Below are 24379 nucleotides of genomic sequence, written 5' to 3'. Positions count from 1 at the left end.
AATAAGTTTGGAATTCTGCACATTTCAACTCAAAGCCATTTTCAACTCATTTCCTCTGACTGGCCCCTCCCGCCAAACAAAATAAAAATATACAGTTTATACAATGCAACATAAAACAAAACAGGTAGTTGTTTTGGGGGGAAAAAGTTTCTGGTGAACCTTGGAAAAGAAAGTTTTCCAATAAGCACTTATTGTGCAGAGTACCATGGCAACAGCAGTGCACAAAAGCTGACAGCCCCCCTTCCATTGTGAAACTTGCAATATCAATTTGACAGAAAGAAACAAGGTCCACTGCAATCGAATAAAACCAGTCCAATGACATGCAGTGTCCAAATCTTTCTGGGAGAATAAGTTAAAAATTATTTTTTGAGTACAGCTATTTAGGTCCAAACTTCTGTTTCGAGGACATGGTCAACAGCAGCAATGGATTAAACAGCTGTAAACATGGCTTGTCAATCAAACAAGCCATTTCCACCCAATTCACTGCCAGGTTTCAAAAAAACATTTATCAGAGCCTCTAATTTTAAAGAGCTATTGTAGTAAATGTGGCCCCCTTTCATTCTACCATTAGACGGCAACTTTCTATAACTTTTCAGTATCACAATGGTAAAGCCTTAACTGAAAGCTGGTAGTGAGAAAAAAAAAAATCAGCCAAACATCTAATTTAATGACTCCCACCACTTAATTTCTACAACATAATATGACATTTTACTCTGGTTGGCCTGACCTTACTGATAAACATACATGGCAAATTTCAATTGAAATAACCTTATCTTAGTGGTTTTACCTCCATTCTTAGTGTACAAAGTTTAGTTTAGAATCAAACCATACTAACTTGACTGAAACAGTCTAACCGTACTGTTAATTCCGATGCAGTAGCTTTGGTGGGTATATTAGCAGCTTCCCTTATTTTCCCTCTAGCAGTGACCTTCATGTACAGAGGTGCTCACCTTCCCAGTCACCACCCACTGAGACTGGACAAATGTATGGTTTTCCCAAAAGGAGTTCAACGGCTTTAAAAAGTTGCAAAGAATGCGCAACAAAGTACTGTACAGATATAGATGTCAAGAATTTACAGAGGCAGGCCAAATTTTAGTTCCATTGATTTATGGCTCGTGTGATTATTTTATATAAACAAATGCTGAAAGATTACATGCACGGTAGAAATCAGAAGCTGGGGGAGGAGTTAGGCTGAAAGGAAAGAGATCAGATTCTGAGACAGAGACAGGCATTTAAAAAACCAGTGGGGAATCAAAGACAAGAAAGGTGTGGAGGCGAAGCAGATTTAAAAACACTAAATAGGGAGTAGACAAATGTTCCTAATATACAACAGATTGTGAGATAGAATTCTTACAGATATAATAGTACACATGAAAAAATATAGGAGCGAGAGGTAAATAAAGGACAGCTGAATTATTGGTCAGAGTAGAGACACATTTTCAGGAGTGATGGCAATATAGAAAGATATCATTGATACAGATTCAGGTAAACAAAAAGACAAGGGCAAAAAAGGTTACATGAACAAATCAAGGAACAGAAAGAAATCGGGAGAGGAGGTTTGAGGGCGAGATAGATCAATAATGAAATAAAGGGGGAAAGACAAAGTTCACGGTACACAGAGGAAACACTGATCCGGGACACACAGCAATCACGAGAGCACTACAGGACCTCTGTTCGTCTATTATTGCCCGACTACTCCATTGGCCCGGAGTCTACATCATTTTCTAGCAATTTGAAATTCCTGTGGGAATCACATGATCATTGCCATTCCTTTCCCAGGCAATGCTGATCTTTTAGCAATCTGACTGGTCCATGGGATGCAGAATTCTTCTTCCTCCTGTAATGACAGCCTTCAGGAATCTCCCTCCTCCCCCCCACTCCCACCCAAGTCCTTAACCTTGCTAGCCCTGTACTGCATGTCCTTCTTGGGGGTGTTGAGGCATTGGGCTTTCCTACTTGGAAGTAATATTTGTAAAAGTACAAAGATGTGAACCACAACATGAGATCTATATTCCTATCTTCCTTTAGTTTCCCCACAGGGTTTCTGTATGGAGTTCAGAAGCACTATTTTCAAAAATGACACATCTAGCATTTTATGGAGAGGGAGCTGTCCTAAAGTTTACACGCACACCTGGAATAGAGCCTATTGGAGCAGATGTTTATAAAACTTACACATTTAAAATTATTATGGAGCAGTCGCAAGTTAAGAACATAAGATACAGGTACAGGAGTCGACCACACAGCCCCTCAAGCCTGCTCCTTCATTCTATATGACCATGGCTGATCTACCTCAACTTATTTCCTGCCCCCCTCCCCATATCCCTGAGATCAAAAATCTATCAAACTCAGTTAACGATGGAGTATCCACAACCCTATGGAGTGGAGAATTCCAAAAATTCACAAATCTCTGAGTGAAGAAATTTCTCATCTCAGTCCTAAATGATCGGCCCCTTATCCTGAGATTATGCCTGTGTTCTAGAATACCCAGACAGTGGAAAAAACCTCTCAATGTCTACCCTGTCAGAATCACGTATATTTCAAAGGGATTACCTCTCACTCTTCTAAACTCCAAAGAATATAGGCCAAATTTACACAGGCTCTCATCATAGGACAGTCCTCTCATTCCAGCACCCAATCTAGAGAATCTGCACTGTACCACCTCGAAGGCAAGTATTTCCTTCTTTAAATATGGAGACCAAAACTGTTTAAAGTATTCCAGGTGTGGTCTGGCCAAAGCCCTGTACAACTGTAGCTAAACTTCCTTGTCCTTGTAGCCCAATTCCCTTGCAAAAAAGGCTAACATGCAATTTGTCTTCCTAATTGTTTGCTGTACCTGCAAGTTAACTTTCCATGTTTCTTGTATGAATACACCCAAGTCTCTCTGAACATGTACATTTAAAAGTTTCAAGCCTTTTAAAAATATTGTTTTCCTGTTCTGATTACCAAAGCAAATAACCTCACACTTATACTCCATATTATATTCCAAATGCCGCCTCGTTGTCCACTCACTTCTTGTCTGTATCTCTACGCAGCCTCTTTGTATCCTCCTCACAGCTTACATTCCCACTCAAGTTTGTGGCGTCAGCAAACTTAGATACATTACTCTCCATCTCTTCATCCAAGTCATTAATGTAGATTGTAAACAGCTGAGGCCCCAGCACTGATCCTTGCTGCACTCCACTAATTACATCCTGCCAACTTGAAAATGCCACGTTTATTCTGACTCTGCTTCCTGCCTGTTAACCAATGTATTACCCTCAACAAATGGGCTCTTATCTTGCGTATTAATGTTTTCAGTGGCACTTTATTGAATGTCTTTTGGATATCCAAGTATACAACATCTACTGGTTACATTCTCAAAAAACTCTGATAAATTTGTGAAGTACGATTTCCCTTTTGTAAAACTACATTGCCTTGTTCTAATCATACTATACTTTTCTAGATGCATTAAGACTTCCTTAATAGATTCCAGCACTTTCCTGATGACTGATACCATCTAACTGGTCTGCAGTTCCCCATTTTTTTCTTGTAAGGAATTTGGGCTCTAACTTGACAAGGGAATCTACAGTGAGACTAGTTAACCATAACAAGTCAATAAGATTTATTGAAAATTTAACAAAAGTTGAGTGGTTCTCCGAGAGTCCTGACTAATATTTATTCCCAAACCATTAAAAAACAGATTATCTGATCATTGATTGCTGCAAGCAAATTATCTGCCTTGTTTCCCTCCATTGCAACAATGATTAAACTTCAAGAATATTTAATTGGCCATGAAATACTTTAGAATGCTCTGGGATGATAAAGGCACTATATAAATGCAAGTTATTTCTTTGGAATGTTTCAGTACACCTGATAAAGGTAAAAAAAAATACAATTAGATACTCCTGCTATCTTGATTATAGGTGGCTTAAAGACTGCAGTAATTAAAAAAGAACAAGTGCAAATGTATGCAATAGTCAAAAGTTTAGCACGAAAAGCTACAAAAGACCCAAAATCTAGGTGTGCTAGCACGTTGTGGAGCATATTCCGATTGTCAGCTTCAAATGAACTCTACTGCTTTTGGGTTTATACTGAAGATAATTACAATATCTATGTTGTGAATATATGCTTTACTCAAGGAAATCTTTAAATCCTCATATTTATACTTCAGTAACAATCTATGTGGAAATATTTCCTGGAGCATGTCTGTTGTAACCTTTTCATTTTCTTTCTAAACTCTTCAATTTAAGAAAGCTCAGATAATTCCACCCCACACCAGTCCAGGCAGGATACACTGCTGCTTTCTGGTGACTGGATAACCCAGAAGAGGCTGAGATTTGTTCTGGAACCTTCCTGGTCCATATGGCTGAGGTCCACACCACACAGTTATTACATGCAATGAGCCTTTTCAGGAGTGAAGTCAAACTCATGCTGACACCTGGGAAACTCTTAACATGAAATAAAAAAAAATAACTTTTTGGGATGCTATTACTTGCAAAGGGGAGCCAAAAATCACACTTCTGTTTCTTACGAATGTATTAATAGCTTTGGCAAACATTTGAGGTGCCACTATTCCTCATTATTTAGCCAAAAGTATTCAAAAACAAAGTCAGAAATGAAAAGCACTTTATGTATTGGCAAGCTCTCCTGATGAGAGTCAGAAATAGTACTGCCTGGCATGGTATTGAGTTAGAGATTAGAATTGCTACAGGTTCAATTCCAAGTTAGTTAGTCTCAATAATCTCACTACAAACCCAGCAGTTTGGGTGCCAAAACTGGCTTTAGCACTCTGCATTGGGAGAGGGAAGAGAGGGGAAAAAAAGAGAGAAGGCCCACACCACATTGCGGGTGTGCTTCACATGCAAATTGTTTCTTTTTGAAGAAATTAACGTACAGATAAAGGGCTGTTAGGAATAGAAGTTCCTAGAAGCCGCAGGATAAACTGTCACAAAGAAGCCTGCTGTGAAAATTAAGATACATAGCATGAAAGGAAATGTAGCTGCATGGAAAGAAACTTATAGGGAACAATGCAGAATATGGGGGTGGGGGGGTGGTAGATAAATGCTTTTCAGGTTGGCAGGATGTGGGTAGCCATTTGCCACAATAACCGAAAAGCAAAATACTGCGGATACTGGAAATCTGAAACAAAAACAGAAAATGCTGGAAAACCGCAGCAGGTCCAGCAGCATCTGTGGAGAGCGAAACAGAGTTAACATTGCGAATCCGTATGACCCTCCTCCTTCCTTCTGAAGGAGGAAGTTTTCTGTTTTTGTGCCACAATAACCTGTCTGGGTCTTCGTTTGCTTTCTATTTATATGCAAATTATTTTGCCACGGATATGAGGAATAATATAGAAATTAGGGACCACTGAAGATTGTGGAAGAAGAATGCAAGAGATTGCAGGAGAACAGACAGGTTCACTGAGTGAGAAGATATGTGACAGATGTAGTTCACTGCATAGAAATATGTAGTAAACGTTAATATACCCCAAGTAGCACGGTTCTTAATGGGCTGGAGAAACAGACATTTGGGGTGCAGATAGTTAGGACTCTAAATGCTGGTAGATAAGAACAATGAAAGGCAGAAAACAGGATTTTACACAGGTAGAACTGGGATATTGAATACAAAAGCAAGCTTGTGGTGATATTTAATTTGTGCAAGATGTCAATTTGACCAAAGTTATATTTGTTTTGGGCACCTTGTTATAAGAAGGATATTACAGAAATGGAAGAGATATAAGGTAGATTCACTAGAATTGTTAATCTATGTATGAAGAAAGGCTTCCCCCCAGCTGATCAGAGAATGATAATGAGGGAAATCTACTGGAGCTTTCAAAGTTTGAAAGTTTTTGCGAAGTTAAAAATGTAAAAGATGGTTTCCACATGGTGACAAAAGCACAAGGCTAATTTAAAATATTATGGATGGCCTAGCTCACTCTGTAGGAAAACAACTGCCTTTAGGAAAAACACAGCTTGAAATATCTGATGCAGTAGACTTAAATGGCACATGTGGAAACAGTGGGGCAATGCCTCACAATAGGTTACTCTGCAGGACCAAATGTTGGAGTCAATGAGAAAAGGCTAGAATAGATTAAAAATTGGCTGCATCCCCATAGACAGAAAGTTGCCATTAAAGGTCGTGGGTCTGCTTGGAGGCCAATTACTAGTGCCGTTGCACAGGAATTGGTGTTAGGACCACTGTTGGGAATGGTCTGTAATTTCATGGATGAGAAAATTATGCGGTGCAAGTGTTAGGACTGAGGAGGAGAACAAATTTCTGCAAGGAGATTTAGATGCATTGAGAGAATGGGGCAAACTCTGGCAAATTACATTTAAAATAGTTAATGGCAATGTTATGCATGTGGGTAGGACTAACACTAAGAATGCCTGCACTTCACAGGGAACAGGCTGGAATTGGTTAGGGAAAAAGACCGTTGGCATTATAGTTCAGAATTCTCTAAAGGTCAAGTCCATTGTCAAGAAGCCATAGGCAAAGCAAATAGGGTATTAGTCTATTAAGAGAACTATTTAAAATAAAACAAAGTACACCATTTTGTATTTATATAAACCTTGGATAGATCATATTTAGAACACTGCATCCAGTTTTGGTCCCTCATATAGGTGGTGATTAAAGGGTTTGCAAAAGGACTATTGAAGGATCCAAACACTCATTATATTCTCTAAAGCAGGCTTTAGAGTGACAGCAGTCACAATTAACAAGCTCCCAGCTGCCCAGAAAGGAGTGGTCATGCATGTTACTGTTTGCCTTCTACTTCCTGACAATTGATGTGAACGTGAGTCACAACAGCAGCCTTCCCAATTCTCTCTCTTTCCTCTTCCTCTGGCTTTCCGCCTGGCACTATTACAACTATTCAAACTTTTATGCCATTAGAGTCAAGGCTTCTTTCAAAACAATAATATCTCAAACACCGAAAGCAATAAAACAGCAGTCAACCACATATGCTAAATCAATCACCATCAGTGATTGTACCCTGAGGAACAATGCTAGTTTATTCTGACATAGTCCTGCTACAACTTTTTAAAAGTATGAAAGCGGAGATTTAGTCTAGCAATAACAACTTAAACCTGCCTCTAACATTTTGAGCCGAGAACAATTTCAATATCGTACTTTTGCTTAATCTAATAAGCATTTCCAAATAAAACAATAGCCTTTTGAGAACTCGAGCAGTATTCCTACAAAAAATGACAAGTTTTCCAATTTATTTAAGAAGTATTGCAATTATCAAGTATTTAGTACAGTAATTCAATTCTATTAAACACCTGTAGAAAAGCAAAAATGTGTCATTCAGATTTATGAAGAGCGTAGAGGGGTATAAAATGATTAAGGAATCCATTACCCGTGCGGTTTATTTTAACCACAAATGAGATGCTGAACTAAATTCTAGTATCATTACTATGCCACGATCAGATCTGCCTCAACGTTTTAAAGGCCATGGCGACTCACATTTTAGGATTGCTACTGAATCCCAACAGTAACCAGTGAGTTGACACAACCAAAGTTCACATCGTCTACCTAATGAAAATACAGCTTATGTTTATGTTCCTTTTACTCCAGAAAATTCTCAGGTTCAGTATCTTGGACCACACCCGCAGTCAAGCACTCACCCCTTCAACTGCCCAATCGCTGGGTAACTCAGTGAATTCCAAGATCAAATAGAAATCCTCTGGTGACTGTATTTCACCTTACTGATAATATCACATGTCCTGGTGTGATTTGACTTTCTAAGGAAATAGAACACCAGGCTGTAGCTTAAAAGATTAAACTGCCAGAGAGATTTTTTTTTAAAACAGTAAAAAAAAGTGAACAGCAGCAATGAAACACTGTACAATCCCTGTTCAGAAAATAACTAAGCTTCAACCCGAACTGGATCAGATATATTGCCTCTGAATGTTAATCTTAAATGCCGTTTTATTGCTGACTGTCCAGAGTTGTCTCCAGCCTCTCTCTTACTGGTGGTTTCAGAAAGATTACTAAATTAGAGCAAGATAGCAATGGTTCAAATAATCAGGGCAGAGAAAATTTTAACATGCATCTCATTAAAATAGAACTCCCATACACATGTTCAAACAAAACCAACAAGATGCTTGCATTTGAATTGAATGACCCAGTACCTCCCTCAGATACCTTGACTAGACAAAACAAAATCCTGGTATGATTGGATATTAAAACAAATTGCGCCATTATTTTTAACCCCATATATACCGTGACAGAAAGAATGAAAGCAATGATGTGATACAGAAATTTCTTTCTTGGTTAGTGTAGCGCTGAACTTGCAATAGGATTTTTTGTGACAAGTCCTAACATAACACTGTAATTTGCTGCTAGAATTATTGTGAAAAGTAAGTATGAGTGTGGGTGATACGGTGGCGCAGTGGTTAGCTCCAGGGACCGGGGTTCAATTCTGACCTTGGGTGTCTGTCTGTGTGAAGTTTGCATGTTCTTCCTGCGTCTGTGAGGGTTTCCGCCGGGTGCTCCGGCTTCCGCTCATCGTCCAAAAACATGCTGGATTGGCTACAGTAAATTGTCCCCCAGTGTGTGTGAGAGTGTGTGCCCTGTGATAGATTGGCATCCCTTTCTGGGTGTGCCCTGCCAAGCGCCCACTGCCTGACAGGATAGGCTCCGACTCTCCACGACCCTGAATTAGATGAAGCGGTTCTCAAAAAGTGAGCATGAGTGGAGAAGGTACATTTTGTCCTGATTGTGCTTCTGAATTCTTATTCATTACATCCATACAAAACATACAAGTATCTATTAATATGTTTCTCTAACCCACTTTTGAAAAGTCAAACAGTTCGAATACCTACCAACAGAAACATTCTTCCAAATTCATTGCTGCAGAATAAAAAACATCCTTGATAACACTTTTATACTTAAAAAAAAATTCCCAAGATATTTGTGTTAAGGAGTTTAGTGAACATTAAAGAAAACCATTTAACGAACAAAATAAAGTCAAATAGGGAATGTGGAATTTCAAAAGGCCATCGACAGTAGGCTCATGCCAAAGGTTAGGGCATGTGAAATCAGGGAACAAATAGCTTAATGGATAGCAAATGGGCTAAAAAGCAGAAAATAGAGTGTTAAGACAAAAGAGCAGCTTTTCATTTTGGAGGAAGGTAGAAAGTGGTGTTCCAAACTGATCAGTGCTGGCACCACTGTTAGTTATAATTTACATTAATGATTTGGGCTTGGGAACAAGTTACACAACATCAAAATTTGCAGATACCAAACCAAGCTGTGCAGGAAGTGGGGTACAGCCAACATGCAGGGTCAATACATTTGAAAACTTGCTGACCTGGCATTGGGAAATTAACTTTAACATAAGTAAATGTGAGGTGATGGATTTTTCTGGAAAATGGATACATCAACTCCATCTTAGAAATTAAGAAACTAAATGGAGTAGAAGAGCAAAGGGATTTAGGGATACAGGTGAAAACATTAAAAACAGAATCAGAGGTTAGCAGAGGAATTAAACATTCTCAAAAGCACTGGGATTAATTTCTGGGGGTATATAATTCAAAAGTAGTAAAGTTATGTTAAATTTTTATAGGGCTCTGATCAAGCTGCGCTTAAAAATACCGCAGAGTTCTGATTTCATACTATAAAAAAGGAAATAGAAGCACTGGAGAAAATGAAAAAATTAGTTACAAGGATAGTACTGGAATGGAGAAAGATTGAACAAATTTGGGCATTTTTCTTTAGAAAAGAGAAGGCCTGGAGTATTCAAGACATTTTTAAACGTATGAGGTAGTTGGCTGGTAATATGGAGGGAATGTTTCCACTGTGGCAGAATTCAAAACTAGGAGCCACAAATAAGATAAATATCAATAAATTCAATTAGGAAAGGAAAAATGCCTTTACTCAGAGTGGTTAGAAAGTGGAACATACCCCCACAGGAAATGGTTGATGCAAATGGCTTAGATGCTTTGAAAAGTAAACTAGATAAGTGCATGAGGGAAAAGGGAATAGGAAGATACACTAAGGCTGAGATGAGGCAGATGGAATGGGAAGCATGCTATTTGGGCCAAATGGCCTACTTCTGTGTTCTATGTACATTCTCAAAGTTGTCCTTGCATTCCTGAAAATTGTGACCAAGTGAAACGACTTTAAGCAAATCACATTTTCCCATTAAACCAATGTAAAGGCTGTAGTTAGGTTCTGTAGGACCTTCCTCATTCGAAAAAAAACATTATACCGTGTTATTTGAAATACTTTTAGACATTGCCAAATTCCTATATTGGTAAAGGTTTGAAATTAAAATAAATTTAAAACTATGAAAGAAATGTTAACTTTCTACTTACAGAACCTTCTGCTTGCCGCCGATCCTGCTTCCCAAACCACCTGCTTGCCTCAAGTCCCACTCTCTGGGCCTCCTGGTCACTGCAGGCCCTTCCTCTCACCGACCCGCCAACCTGCAGCGTTTCCTGCTCCCAGTCCCTCCGACTTGTGGCCTCTCCCATTCCCTGCCTCACCATCTCACCAAACCACCCATTCCCTGACTCTCCCATTCGCCACTTCCCTCTCTTGAACACGCAAGACCTAGAGCCAGTCCAAAGTCAGAGCTCTGGGGTTGTGAAAATGCGGGTCCTGATGGTGCAGAAGTGCTGAACTGGGGTTTTTATAATCGATGTTTTTAAAAAAAATGTTTCTGCTCTACTGAAACTTCGCTGAGAGATGGGCTCTGGAGATGAGCAGCGAGAGGTAGGAGGAGCAGCTTCGACTGTCTTTTAAAAATAAAAACCTTGGGTTATGACAGCCCCAGCTTGGCACTTCTGCAACAGCGGGACTTGCACTGTCAAAACCTGGAGCTCTGGCTTTGGATTGGATCCGGATCTTAAACAGGAACACAGGTACAGCAAGGGCAAGGATTGGCGAGAGGGAGAGTCAGGCAGGGGGGAGGCTGTGGGTCTGAAGGCTGGAGACCCGAAGGTTGGGGACAGGCCACTCCAAAATGGTGAATGGGTTACGCAGGAAAGACCAGCAGGAAATAACATTAAAACTAATCTCGTGACCCTAAACATGAATACAGGCCCCATTAACTGACAGATGTCAAAGCGAAACAACTTTAAATGGAGACTTACTGTAATGTAATTCTATGTAATCTAGTATATTAAAAAAATGTAGCGATGTATTCCTTATAAGTTAATAAACAGGCTTCATAATTAGATGCAACTTTAAACAAAAAACATTTTTAAACCCCTCATAGGCATATAGCAAGAACCCATGAGTTTGTTGAAACCTCAGATTGTTACTAGTGATGGCACAATACTACACAGATATTAAATTTGTCATTTTAAGCTTGCTCTACAGACTGGTGGAATACAAAATGGAAAAGATATAGATTGCATCTATTTAGCAGCCCCATCTAATTATGAAGCCTTTGACTTCCCCATTAGATTTGCTATACTGGCTAAAGTGAACTGAGCAGTTTCCATTGAAAAGAGGAATGGGACAGTGGGAAAAGTGGAAGAAAAGTACAGCAAAAAGAGCAAATCTGTGCCAAATTATGGGTGATTATATGTTGTCAACTTGCATATTTCATTTTGAAAAGATTATAAGTTTTAAATCAATATTTGATTGTTCCCCATCATGGGGAATCATACTACACATGTTTAAATCATTTTACTGCTACGCCACAGAATTCAGTTGTAATAAGGAATTGAAAATATGTATGTGGTATTCATCAAACAGCCAACATAAATGTGTGTATTTTTTTTTAATCCAGCATAATGCTTATAGATAGCAGTGACATTTTGAGCCTGAACACTATTTGGAAAATAAACCATTTACTGTACTTACTCAGTTAACCGGGAATCGAGATTGCCAATCCAGAGTCGATGTCCCTCTTGTGAGGAGCTTTCAGATAGAATAGAAGCATTCTCCAATGGAAGAGATTCATTTTCAGTCCCCATACGTTGCTAGAAGCAAGAACTTGCATTTATACAGCACTTCTCACAACCTCAAACATCCCAAAGTGCTTAAGTACTTTTTAAACGTAGTCACTCTTGTAATATAGAAAACACAGCAACTAATTGTGTGCGTAGCACATACGGTCATGAGATAAATGACTAAATTAGCTATTTTTAAAAGATGCTGGTTGGGGGATAAATATTTTCCAGCACATCAGGGAGAACTCCTCGTACTTCCTTGAATAATGCTACTTGATTTTTTATGTCCATCTGAGAGTAGGCAGGGCCCTAGTTTAATGTCTCATCCAAAAGATAACATCTCAGATAATACAGCACTCAGTACCACACTGAAGTCTAGATTATGTGCTTGAGTCTCTGGCATGGAACTCAAACCCAACAACCTTCTGACCCAGAGAAGAGACTTCTACCACTAAACCATGGCTAATAGTTCAAGACTAATTTAGCCATTTTAAGAATTCTTTTCATTTGAACTTAAGAACATAAGAAATAAGAACTGGAGTAGGCCATTTGGCCCTTTGAGCCTGCTCCACAATTCAGTAAGATCATGGCTGATCTTTTAGCACAACTCCACCTTCCCACACAATTCCTATATCTCTTGTGTTCTGTTGAAGGGTCATGAGGACTTGAAACATCAACTCTTTTCTTCTCCGCCAATGCTGCCAGACCTGCTGAGTTTTTCCAGGTAATTCTGTTTTTGTCCTATATCTCTTCATTCCCTTAGTACCCAAAAATCTATCAACCTCTGTCTTGAATATGCTCAATGACTTAGCATCCATAGCTCTTTGGGGTCTAGAATTCCAAAGATTCACAGAACTTTGATTGAAGAAATTTCTCCTCATCTCAGTCTGAAATGGCCTTTTCCTGAGACTTTGACCTTATGTTCTACATTCCCTATAACATGCATCACCTCAATCCGTACTCTCCATGTGACCCCTTCATTTGCATCTATTCTCTTGAAATGTAAGCCAGCTGCCTCGTTCATAATACAATTTTCAGAAAGTCACTTGATAGAAATCTGAAGCAGAAATCCTGGCTGATTTTCCCCTCCCCAACACTGTCTTTGGGGTCAAATATAGCTTTTCCTCTGCTACCCATGCTTAGGTTAGTTAACAGCACTTTCTGGAGATCTAACCCAAGAGCTTCTGGTCCACCTGGCTCATGTACATCAAATGTGCCATAAGACATTAATTTGTCTTCAAATAATGATAGGTGTAAGTGAGTACAAACTATATTCTTGATTGTTCTCATTACTTTAGTAAAACCCCACTTACTATTACTACTTTTAGCATTAAAATAGGCACCGGCTCAATTAAACTCTTTTCTAACTAACTCAAGGAACTACAATTACATTGTGTAGTGCATTTTACCATTTAGGCAATGGCCAGCACACAATTCTCCAAAGCCCCCACCTTTATTACTGTGATGGTACAAACAAAAATCCAGCTCCCTTTTCATGGTTCAGTTGGCAATTTCATGCCCAATGTAGAAGTCAACTATACAGATCAAAAAAGCAATGAGGCCAATCCTGCCTGGGTTGAACTAATTGATTTTAACCAGGCCACAGGGAGTATGGTTGCTTATGCTTGCTAACTAATGGTCGCAGAGGAAAAATGCACATGTGCAGACAAGATTGGGCTAACCCATAGAGCCTGACACATGAAAAATACTGATTTAGGTAGAGGGATCAGCACCTGTGAAACCAGAACTGGACAAGACTTACAACATTCAGTAAATGGGAGGAAACTATTGAATAAGGGGAGTGAGGAATAAAAGGAAGGAAAATGAAAAACTTAAAAAATTAAATACAGAAATGTAAACTGCTTTGTGCAGTTAAAAAATATACACAATAAACTGTGTCATCCAAGAGTGAAATTCAAAGGCCTGAGAAGGGTGGTTGATCAGCGTTTTGTATGTTTAATCACTTCAAAGCAGCAGAGTAGATGCAATGCTGAATTTTTTTTATCATTCATGGGATGTGGGCGTCGCTGGCTAGGCCAGCATTTATTGCCCATCCTAATTACCCTCAAGGTGGTGGTGAGCTACGTTCTTGAACCACTGCAGTCCATATGGTGTAGGTATACCCACAGTGTTGTTAGGGAGGGAGCTCCAGGATTTTGACCCAGTGATAGTGAAGAAACGGCGATATATTTCCAAGTCAAGATGGTGAGTGGCTTGGAGGGGAACTTCCAGATTGTGGAATTTTCCATGTTTCTGCTGCTCTTGTCCTTTAGATGGTAGCGGTCATGTGTTTGGAAGGTGCTGTCTAAGGAGCCTTGGTGAGTTTCTGCACTGCATCTTGTAGATGGTACACACTGCCACTGTGTGTCAGTGGTGGAGAGAGTGAATGTTTGTGGATGGGGTGCCAATCAAGCAGACCACTTTGTCCTGGATGGTGTCAAGCTTGAGTGTTGTTGGAGCTGCACTCATCCAGGCAAGTGGAGAGTATCCCTTCGCATTCATGGCTTGTACCTTGTAGATGGTGGACAGGCTCTGGGGAGTCAGGGGGTGAGTTACTCACCGCAGGATTCCTAGCCTCTGACCTGCTCTTGTAGGCACAGTATTTATTTGGTTGTCCAGTTCAGTTTCTGGTCAATGGTAACCCCCAGGGTCCTGAAGGTGGGGCAATTCAGGAATGGTAATGCCACTGAATGTCAAGGAGAGATGGTTAGATGCTCTCTTTTTGGAGATGGTCATTGCCTGGTACTTGTGTGGCACAAATGTTACTTGCTCTTGTGAGCCAAAAGTTTGATACTGTCCAGGTTTTGCTGCATTTGGACATGGACTGCTTCAGTATCTGAGGAGTCACAAATGGTGAATATTGTGAAGTCATCAGTGAACATCCACACTTCTGACCTTATGATGGAAGGTCATTGATGAAACAGCTGGTTGGCCCTAGGACACTTCGCTGAGGAACTCCTGCAGTGATGTCCGAGAACTGAGATGATTGACTGCCAATGACCACAACCATTTTTCTCTGTGCTAGGTATGACTCCAACCAGCAGAGAGTGACCCCCACTACTGATTCCCATTGACTCCAGTTTTGCAAGGGCTCCTTGATACCACACTTGGTTAAATGCTGCCTTGATGTCAAGGGCAGTCACTCTCACCTCTGGAGCTCAGCTCTTTTGTCCATGTTTGAACCAAGGCTGTAATGAGGTGAGGAGCTGAGTGCTCCTGGCGGAACCCAAACTGAGTGTCAGTGAGCAGGTTATTGCTAAGCAAGTGCCGCTTGATAACACTGTTGATGACTCCTTCCATCACTTTACTGATGATCGAGTGTAGACTGATGGGGTAATCGGCCAGGTTGGATTTGTCCTGCTCTGTGTACAGGACATACCTCATCAATTTTCCACATTGCTGGGTAGGTGCCAGTGTTGTAGCTGTACTGGAACACTTGGCTAGGGGCACGGCAAGTTCTGAAGCATAAGTCTTCGGCTGGAATTTGTCCGGGTGCATAGCCTTTGCAGCGTCCAGTGCCTTCAGCCATTTCTCGATATCACATGGAATAAATCGAATTGACTGAAGGCTGGCATCTGTGATGCTGAGGACTTCTGGAGGAGGCCGAGATGGATCAACCATTTGGCACTTTTGGCTGAAGATTGTTGAAAATGCTTCAGCCTTATCTTTTGCACTGATGTGCTGGGCTCCTCTTTCATTGAGGATGGGGATATTTGTGGAACCTCTTCCTCCAGTGAGCCGTTTAATTGTCCACCACAATCATGACTGGATGTGGCAGGACTTAGATCTGATCCATTGGTTGTGGGATCGCTTAGCTCTGTCTATCACTTGCTGCTTATGCTGTTTGGCATGCAAGTAGCCCTGTGTTGTAGCTTCACCAGGTTGGCACCTCATTTTTAGGTATGCCTGGTGCTGCTCCTCGCATGCCCTCCTGCACTCTTCATTGAACCAGGGTTGATCCCCTGGCTTGGTGGTAATGGTAGTGGGGGATATGCTGGGCCATGAGGTTACAGCTTTGGTTGAGTACAATTCTGCTGCTGCTGATGGCCCACAGTGCCTTATGGATACCCAGTCTTGAATTGTTGGATCTGTTCGAAACCTACCCCATTTAGCATGGGGGTAGTGCCACACAACATGATGGAGGGTATCCTCAATGTGAAGATGGGACCTTGTCTCCACAAAGGCTGTGCGGTGGTCACTCCTACCGATACTGTCATGAAGAGATGCGTCTGCAGCAGGCAAGCTGGTGAGGATGAGATCAAGTCTGTTTTTCCCTCATTAGTTCCCTCAACATCTGCCACAGACCCAGTCTCGCAGCTACGTCCTTTAGGACTCAGCCAGCTTGATCTGTACCGGTGTTACCGAACCACTCTTGGTGATGGACATTGAAGTCCCCCACCCAGGCACATTCTGCACTCTTGTCACCCTCAGTGCTTCCCCCAAGTGGTGATCAACATGGAGGAGTACTGATTCATCAGCTGAGAAGGGCCAGTGCGTAGTAATCAGCAAGATGTTTCCTTGCCCATGTTTGACCTGATGCCACGAGGCTTCACATGGTCCAGAGTCAACATTGAAAACTCCCAGGGTAACTCCCTCCGACTGTACACCACTGTTCTGCCACCTCTGCTGAGTCTGTCCTGCCGGTGGGGCAGGACATACCCAGGGCTGGTGATGGTGTTGTCTGGGACATTATCTGTAAGATATGATTCCATGAATGTGACTATGTCAGGCTGTTGCTTGACTAGTCTGTGAGACAGCTCTCCCAATTTTGGCACTAGCTCCCAGATGTTAGTAAGGGCAACTTTGCAGGGTTGACAGGGCTTAGTTTGCCTCATCGTTTCTGGTGCCTAGGTTGATGGTGGGTGGTCCAGCCAGGTTCATTCCTTTTAGGCTTTTTAGTGGTTTGATACAACTGAGTGGCTTGCTCGGCCATTTCAGAGTCAACCACATTGCTGTGGATCTGGAATCACATGTAGCACAGACCAGGTAAGGACGACAGGCTTCCTTCCCTAAAAAAGAGCCAGATGGGTTTTTTCTGACAATCGACAATAGTTTTGTGGTCATCATTAGACTTTTGATTTCCGATTTTTATTGAATTCAAATTCTGCCATCTGCTGTGGTAGTGTTCAAACCCTCGTCCCCAGAGCATTACCCTGGGTTTCTGGATTACTAGTGACAATATTGTCATTACTAATGACAATACCACTGCGCCAGCACCTTCTCTTTATAAAGCAAAGTCAATGAAGTCCAAATTGGGGGCTATAGCACTGAAAATGTATGAAACTAAAATCAGACAGCCCCCCCACGTAATAATCCTGGTCACCAATACACAAGAGAGATATTCAAACCCGTGAAACAACAGAGAGGAGCCATGAGGCTGATACTTAGCACAGAACAGAATTATGAGGAAAAACCAAAGAAAATTGGTCTTTTCAATCTTGGAATGAAGGCAATTAAAAGACACTGAAAAGTACAGAAAAAAAATCTAGGTACCTATTCCAAGTCAACTTGTCACATCAGAAGAGGAGAGCTCAGATTCAATGCAGCAAATGGCAATTTTAGGATTGATGACTTGGACACAAATACACTAAAGTCAATTCAGAAGTAATTCAAAAATTTACATTAATTTTCATGGCCTCCAGCATGCATTAGAATATAATAGTGTTGCAGTACAGTGAACCATCCTGCACAAGTTATAAAGCTTGTCCTACTCAGACTTACATTTCTCCAATGATTATCTCAGTGCACTATAGGGTGGTGGACATGGAGCAAAGGAGAGAAAAGAATTTTATGAAGCGTGGATATGGATATTTTTGTTCACAGGTTTGGGGAGCTACAGTTCATTATCATTTCACAGAATGCCATTCAGCCAATTGTGTATGCACCAGCTTTCCGAATGAGCATTTCAGCTTGTGCCATTCCCCCCGCCTTCTCCTGATAACCTTGCACATTCTTCTTTTTCAGATAAAAATCTAACTTCCATTTGAATGCCTTGATTGAGCCCGCTACCACCAAACTCTCAGGCAGTGCATTCCAGATCCTAACTACTCTCTGCGTGAAAAAAGTTTTTCCTCATGACGCCATTGCTTCTTTTGCCAGTTACTTTAAATCTGTACCCCCTCGTGGATCCTTTCACAAATGGGAACAGCTTTTCCCCATCAACTCTGTCCAGACCCCTCATGATTTTGAACACCTCTCTCAAATCTCCTCTTAGCCTGCTCTTCTCCAAGGAAAACAGCCCCAACTTCTCTAATCTATCTATGCAATGGAAATTCCTCTTCCCTTGAACCATCTCGTGAGACTTTTCTGCACCTTCTCTAATGTTTTCATATCTTTCCTAAAGTATGGCACCCAGAACTGGATGCAATGCTCCAGTTGAGGCAGAACCAGTGGTTGACACAAGTTTAACATAAGCCCCTTGCTCTTGTGCTCTATGCCACTATTTATAAAGCCGAGGATACTGTATGTTTTATTAACCGTACTCTCAACTTGCCACCTTCATTGACTTATATACCCAGGTTCTGTAGATTTCAGTTGTGGCTCAGTTGGTAGCACTCTTGCCTTTGAGTCACAAAGTTCTGCGTTCAAGTTGCACTCCAGGTTGCAGGTGCTATCTTACATACCCCTGTTCGGACAAAATTCCACATTGGCCCCAAACCCTCCCTTGGGAGCCAGTGCCCTGCAACCTGAGTTGCCTCACGGAAATGTCCGTGGTCTTTAGCATGCGCAGAGGGGTTTCCTCTATGGGCTGTTGCTGCACACCCTTCACTTCCTTGCCCTCGCCGACCGCCTGGACACACCACGGTGTGCCTTGTTGCCACCCGGCAGCGGAGGTCCCCAGGAGTACACCAAGGTCCCTCTGCTTCTGTACCATCTTTAGAATTGTACCCTTTATTTTATGTTGTCCCTCCACGTTCTTCCTACCAAATTAATCACTTCACACTTCTCCACAATGAACTTCATCTGCCATTTGTTTGCCAATTCCACCAACTTGTCTTTGCCCTTTTGAAATTCACAATGCTTCCAAGTTTAATATCATACTGAAATTCTGCTCTGCACACCAAGGTCTAGGTCATTAATGCATATCAGGAAAAGCAAGGGTCCCTTGGTAGACACCTTGATATCTACATTATGACAAGTGGCCAAAAACCTTGGTCAAACAGCTAGTTTTTAAGGAGCAACTTCAATGAAGAGAGTCACGTGGAGGAGTTTCAGGGTGGAATTCCAAAGCTTAGGGCCTAGATAGTTGAAAGTCTGGTCAATCGTGCAGCACTGAAAAATGGGGATACTCAAAAAGCCAGAACTGGAGGAGCACAGAGATCTCTTTCAGGCACCGGGGGTGGGGCACCATGGGGGCGGGGAGCAGAGGACTTGGGTGGGGCTGGGGGGGGGGAGGAAGAGAGAAGATAGATAAACTTTCAAATTGCTCTTGCAGAGGGCCGACACCGACACGACGGGCCGAACGGCCTCCTCCTGCGCTGTAACCAGTATCTGAGGGTAGGAAACGGGGCCCCGTCCGTGTCGTCACCCCGGGGATCCGGGGGCTAACACCCGAATGTGGGAGAGTCTCTGGCCCTGTGGCTCGCCGCGGGAGAGACAACGGTGAAATAAAGGCCTCCGCCTCAAGATGCCGACGGCCCCGGGCAGCTCCCGCGCCCCGGGATCACTCGGGGGCCCTGCTACCCGCTCATCCATTTCCACAAGATGCGCTCGGATTCCGGACCCTCAACTGGGCCGCAGGCGGCGCCATTTGTTTTATTCAAACTTCCTCCGCCAATTGGGTCCTTATCAGGCCTCTGTATGGCCAACCGGGTCCGGGTTCCGGTTCCAGTTCCAGTTCCTTCCCCCCTCACGCCGTTCGTTACCTGTCCACTCGGCTGAAGCTTTCATTCCCTCATCGTTTCTCTCATCCCTTCACTACATCCGGTCAAGACAACGGTTAACCTTTCACCCCACCCGGCGCCGCCTCCACTTCCGGTCCCCGCCGCCGCTCGGCGGGCGGGTTGGACTGCATTACCCGTCGGGCCCCGCGCCGCCGCGCCGCGATGCTTTTCCCTGCGCCGCTGCGCCGAGGGTTCTGGGTAACGTAGTTCTCAGGCGGATTCAAGCGCCGGATCCGTGGTGGCCCGGATGTCGGCAAGGAGGGTGAACGGCAGGAGGAGGAGCGGGGAGTCTTGAAACCATCTGGGTAGGTAGTTGACCTTCGAGTCTCATCATTCCCATGACAAGGACAACAATAATAATAATAATCGGCCACTTTGCTAAGGTGTCTTTACGTAAAAGGTGAAAACATCCCCGCTTTAAATGTCTCTAAGACTCCAGGGCTTCAGGCCACATTGTCCCTCAGTGGCATTTCTGATCCAGGGGAACAGCTTGTTTACAGATATCAGTGACCATGTGATTATAAATCTATGCTTCATAGTAATCATATAATTCAAATAATAAATGTAATGGGAGGGGGGGGAGTAGTTCAAGGCATAATTGCCCTCCATCAGAACCTAAACACATCCTCTCCCCTTCTAAGGCATTTGCCTCTGGTAATAACGCGGGAGAGTTTGCTTTAGCATTATAGTGGGTGCAGTGTTTTGTTTTCGTTCTGTTTGATCAGATGCTGAGTTTTTCCAGTTATTTTTTTATTTTTGATCAATCCCAGTTCGTTTTTGGTGATGAAATTGATGCAAATTGCTCGATTTGTGTTAATGAGGGACTACAAAATGAATTTGCAGCGATGAGTGATTAGCTTTTTTTTTGGGTCGTTTCTCGTCTTGCTTTTCTGCTCGTTTGCCTACCACAGAATAAATGAATGTTTGGCCTGTCACGGTGTATAAGGTGTTGAGCACACGGGTCCCGTTTTAAGTAGCGGCTTTATGATTCTAATATGTGTGCACTTCTGGTCACTGAATCATTTGAGACAATATCATTGCCCTTGAGACTCTACAGATTAGCAATGAAGATGATTCTGAATATTAAAGACCTGAGAGAAGGTTAAGGAAGTTGATCTCTTTGGAAGAGACTCTACCATTGTGAAATGGATTAACAATGCCAATCAGGCTACATTTTTCACTGATGAAATGTTCCAATACTGTGAACACAAGTTTAAAAGTTAGGAGCAAGTTGCAGAATTTTTTAAAATTTGTCTGTTTTTGGAAGAATAAAGAGATTGAGAAATATGGCATAAAATGGAGGTTAGATTATTTGAAAAGGACCAGATTTATTATAAGGCTGATTTTTAAAATCCTGCTCCTAAAAACTATTTTGTTATGTATGCACTTATTTACAGCATGTTAGACTATTGGCAGACATGTTTTGAACCGCTGAAATTGTAATATTAGTTTGTCTGCTTTAATATAGCAACTTAATTGAAGTACTTTGGGACAGACTGGGTATGTGGAAATTGCTTTATGAATGCAAGTTCTTTCTTTCAAGGACGTCCATTTATCTGTGACTTCCAGATTGCAAACACAGTGGGTGATGTAGCAGTAGGACTGGATGATCCAGTTGATTCGAATGCTGGCCTCTGACTTCTTGGAACTAACTCCAGTCAATCTCAATCCACAATTTTCTGGTCATGGGCCTAGTATCCTTCAAATAATATTAAACAGCTAATCTCAGCCAAAGCCATTAGAGGCATAGAGTCAGTTACAGCCCAAAAGGAGCCCATTCGGCCCATCGAGGCCAGGCTGACAGTCTGTAAAGCAATCTAATCAGCCCCGTTCCCACAGTCTATCCCTGCAAGTTAATTTCCTCCAAGTGCTCATCCAATTTCCTTTTGAAATCATTGATCATCTATGCTCCCTCATGGGCAGCGAGTTCCAGGTCATTACCACAGGCTGCGTAAAAACGTTCTTCCTCACATCCCCAGCCTCATGTGGAAAATAGAAAAATTCATATACAATAGCACTATTGGGAGCTCTTCTGAAGCTGGGATTATAAAATGGCATTGAGACAGTTTTTATTTCGCCCATTTGCATTTCCTTCTTTTAGCGAAAGGAGATTTTTCATTAGTAATTATACAATGGGGAGGTCTTCAAAGATGAGATGGCTCAAATACAGACATAACACATTTCCACGAGGGGCAAAGGAAGGGTACCTAAAGCTAGAGCTCCCTGGATGACTAAAAATATAAAGATTAAAATGAGACAGAAATAGGAAGCTTCTGACAAACATAAGGTTCATAATACAGTAGAAAACCAAGCTGAATACAGAAAGTACAGGGAAGGTCCAAAAAAAGAATGAGGGGGGGGGAAAGGGATTGATTAGCACTAACATTAAAGGGATTCCAAAAGTCTTTTATTGATTTGTAAATAGTAAAAAAAAAGGTTAAATGATTACAGACCAAAAAGTTCATCCTGTGGATGCAGTTGGCATCAGCTGAGGCTCTAAACGAGTTCCTTACCTCCATATTAACTTGAGAACCAGATGTTGTATTAAGAGAGGTGGTAGAATATCGGACAGGATAAAAACAGTTAGAGGGAGAGCTACTTAAAAGGCTGGCCATACACAAAACAAAAAAGTCACCTGGTCTGGATGGGATGCATCCTAGATTCCTGAGGAAAGCAAGGGTAGAAATTGCAGAGGCTCTGGCTACAATCTTTCAGTCCTCATTAGCTAGGGCAGTGGTGCCAGTGGGCAGGAGGATTGCAAATGTCACAACCTTGTTCATAAAAAGGGAAAGGGAAAAGCCTAGCAACCAATGGAAATGTTTAGAGACAATAATTCCAAAGTTAATTTGCACTTGGAAAAGTACAGGTTAATAAATGAAATTCCACGTTTTTTTATAGGCAAATCTTGATTGATTTCTTTGATGATGTAGCATAGAGGGTTGAAGAGGGATGGTAAGGTTGATATTGTATATGTGGACTTTCAAAAGGTGTTTGCTAAAATATCATCTGGTTGACAAAATTAAAACCCATGGGATTTTAAAGGGACAGTGACAGTGCAGCTGTGAAATTGACTTGATTTGCAGACCGGAGAAAAATATACGGTTGTGTTTCCCAGAGCTCAGGATTAGGACCACTGCTCATTTTGACATATTAATGACCTGGTCTTGGGTATATGGGGCAAAATTTCAAAGCTTGCATACGACATGAAAGTCAGAAATGTGGTAAGCAATGAGGAGCATAGTAATAACTTCGGAGGGACCTAGACAGGTGAAATAGGCAGACATGTAAGATGATGAAATTTAACACAGAGAAGTATGAAGTGATACATTTTGGTAGGAAGAATGTGACGAGGCAATATAACCTAAATGGTACATTTCAAAAAGGGGGATCTGGAATAGAGAGACCCCAGGATGTAGGTATGCAAATGTTTGAAGGTGGCAAGACAAGTTGAGAAGGCTGTCAAGCGAGCACATGGGATCCTTAACTTAATTAATAGAGGCACAGAGTACAAAAGCAAGGAAGTTATGTTAAACTTCTATAAATCGTTGGTTAGTCCTCAGCTGGAGGCCTTCAGGAACAATGTCATAGTTTTAGTGAGGGTGTGGAAGAGATTCACTAGAATAGTATCAGAGGTGAGGGACTTAGTTATTTGGGGCAGCTGGAGTTGTTCTTAGAGCAGAAAAATAGGAGTTTTGATGAAGTGTTCAAAATCATGAACTGTTTTGATAGAGTAAATAAGGAGGAACTATTTCCTGTGGCAGAAGGGTCAGAAACCAGGGAACACAGATTTAGAGTGATTGGCAAAATAACTAGAGGTAACAAGAAAAATAAAATAATGCAGCAAGTTGTTGTGACCTGGAATGTACTGCATGAAAAGGGAATGGCAGCATGTTCAATAGTAACTTTCAAAGGGGAACTGGATAAACTCTTGAAGGGAAAGCAATTACAGGGCTAATAGGAAAATGCAGGGGAGTTTGAATTAATTGGATAGTTCTATCAAAGAGCTGGCACAGGCACAATGGCCAAATGGCCTCTTTTGTGCTCTATCATTCTGTGGTGCACTAGGACTCGTTATTAACGCATTTGCCCATTTAACAATTGTCCTGATGAAGGTGAGCACGGTCTTGAAATAACATAATGTGCGCTAAGTTATATTTTGAGTTGGGAGCGTTAAATGGCAAAAGAAAATAGATAGAAAGTGTTTTATACTCCAGGAAACCACATCAGCAGTTAGTGCAAATCTGCCATTCAGTATTGAAATCCTTTAATGCCTCGGAAAGCATTATAAATCGGACGCAAATCAGTTGAACTTTTAAGTCTTATATCTTCAATTTTAAACAGTAACTTGCTAATGAATATAGTTTTTCTGACACAATATAGGGTAATGAAATAGCACACTTATATGCTAAATACAACTTAAAAATACAAAGTATTCGCTAGTACAAACTGATGAGCATTTTATCACAATCATAGGACCCAAGGCAGGTTCCAGTACCAGCATTTTATTTTTAATATTCTAATGTGCTGTCTCAGAATGCTAGGCCCTGTGCTGAAGACTGATTCCTTACAGAGAGTAAGGGTGGGTTAGTGAGCCAATAAGCCTGTACACAT

General features: G+C 41.6%; 2 protein-coding genes and 1 long non-coding RNA gene across 3 annotated transcripts in view; 2 read left to right on the top strand and 1 right to left on the bottom strand.

Annotated features, from left to right (window-relative positions):
* Positions 1–19856, bottom strand: part of rbm18 (RNA binding motif protein 18) — a 39767-nt gene extending 19911 nt beyond the window's left edge. The window contains exons 1-2 of the mRNA XM_078549814.1: positions 19751–19856; positions 11797–11915 (exon numbers count right to left, since the gene is read on the bottom strand). Of these exons, the coding sequence (XP_078405940.1) occupies positions 11797–11909 (113 nt within the window). The 5' untranslated portion in view covers positions 11910–11915; positions 19751–19856. The remainder of the gene's footprint in view (positions 1–11796; positions 11916–19750) is intronic.
* Positions 1–24379, top strand: part of LOC144685408 (uncharacterized) — a 1061419-nt gene that overhangs the window by 983174 nt on the left and 53866 nt on the right. The gene's annotated exons all lie outside the window — the stretch shown is intronic.
* The window catches only part of mrrf (mitochondrial ribosome recycling factor), a 45422-nt gene continuing 40891 nt past the window's right edge, over positions 19849–24379 (top strand). Inside the window, exon 1 of the mRNA XM_078549813.1 lies at positions 19849–20073. The gene's annotated coding sequence lies outside the window, so the exon portion shown is untranslated. The remainder of the gene's footprint in view (positions 20074–24379) is intronic.

This window comes from Cetorhinus maximus, chromosome 10 (genome assembly GCF_964194155.1).
Source record: "Cetorhinus maximus chromosome 10, sCetMax3.hap1.1, whole genome shotgun sequence".
Lineage (NCBI taxonomy): Eukaryota > Metazoa > Chordata > Chondrichthyes > Lamniformes > Cetorhinidae > Cetorhinus > Cetorhinus maximus.
The sequence above is the reverse complement of the archived record's forward strand: the minus strand, read 5'-3'. Positions and strand labels throughout refer to the sequence as shown.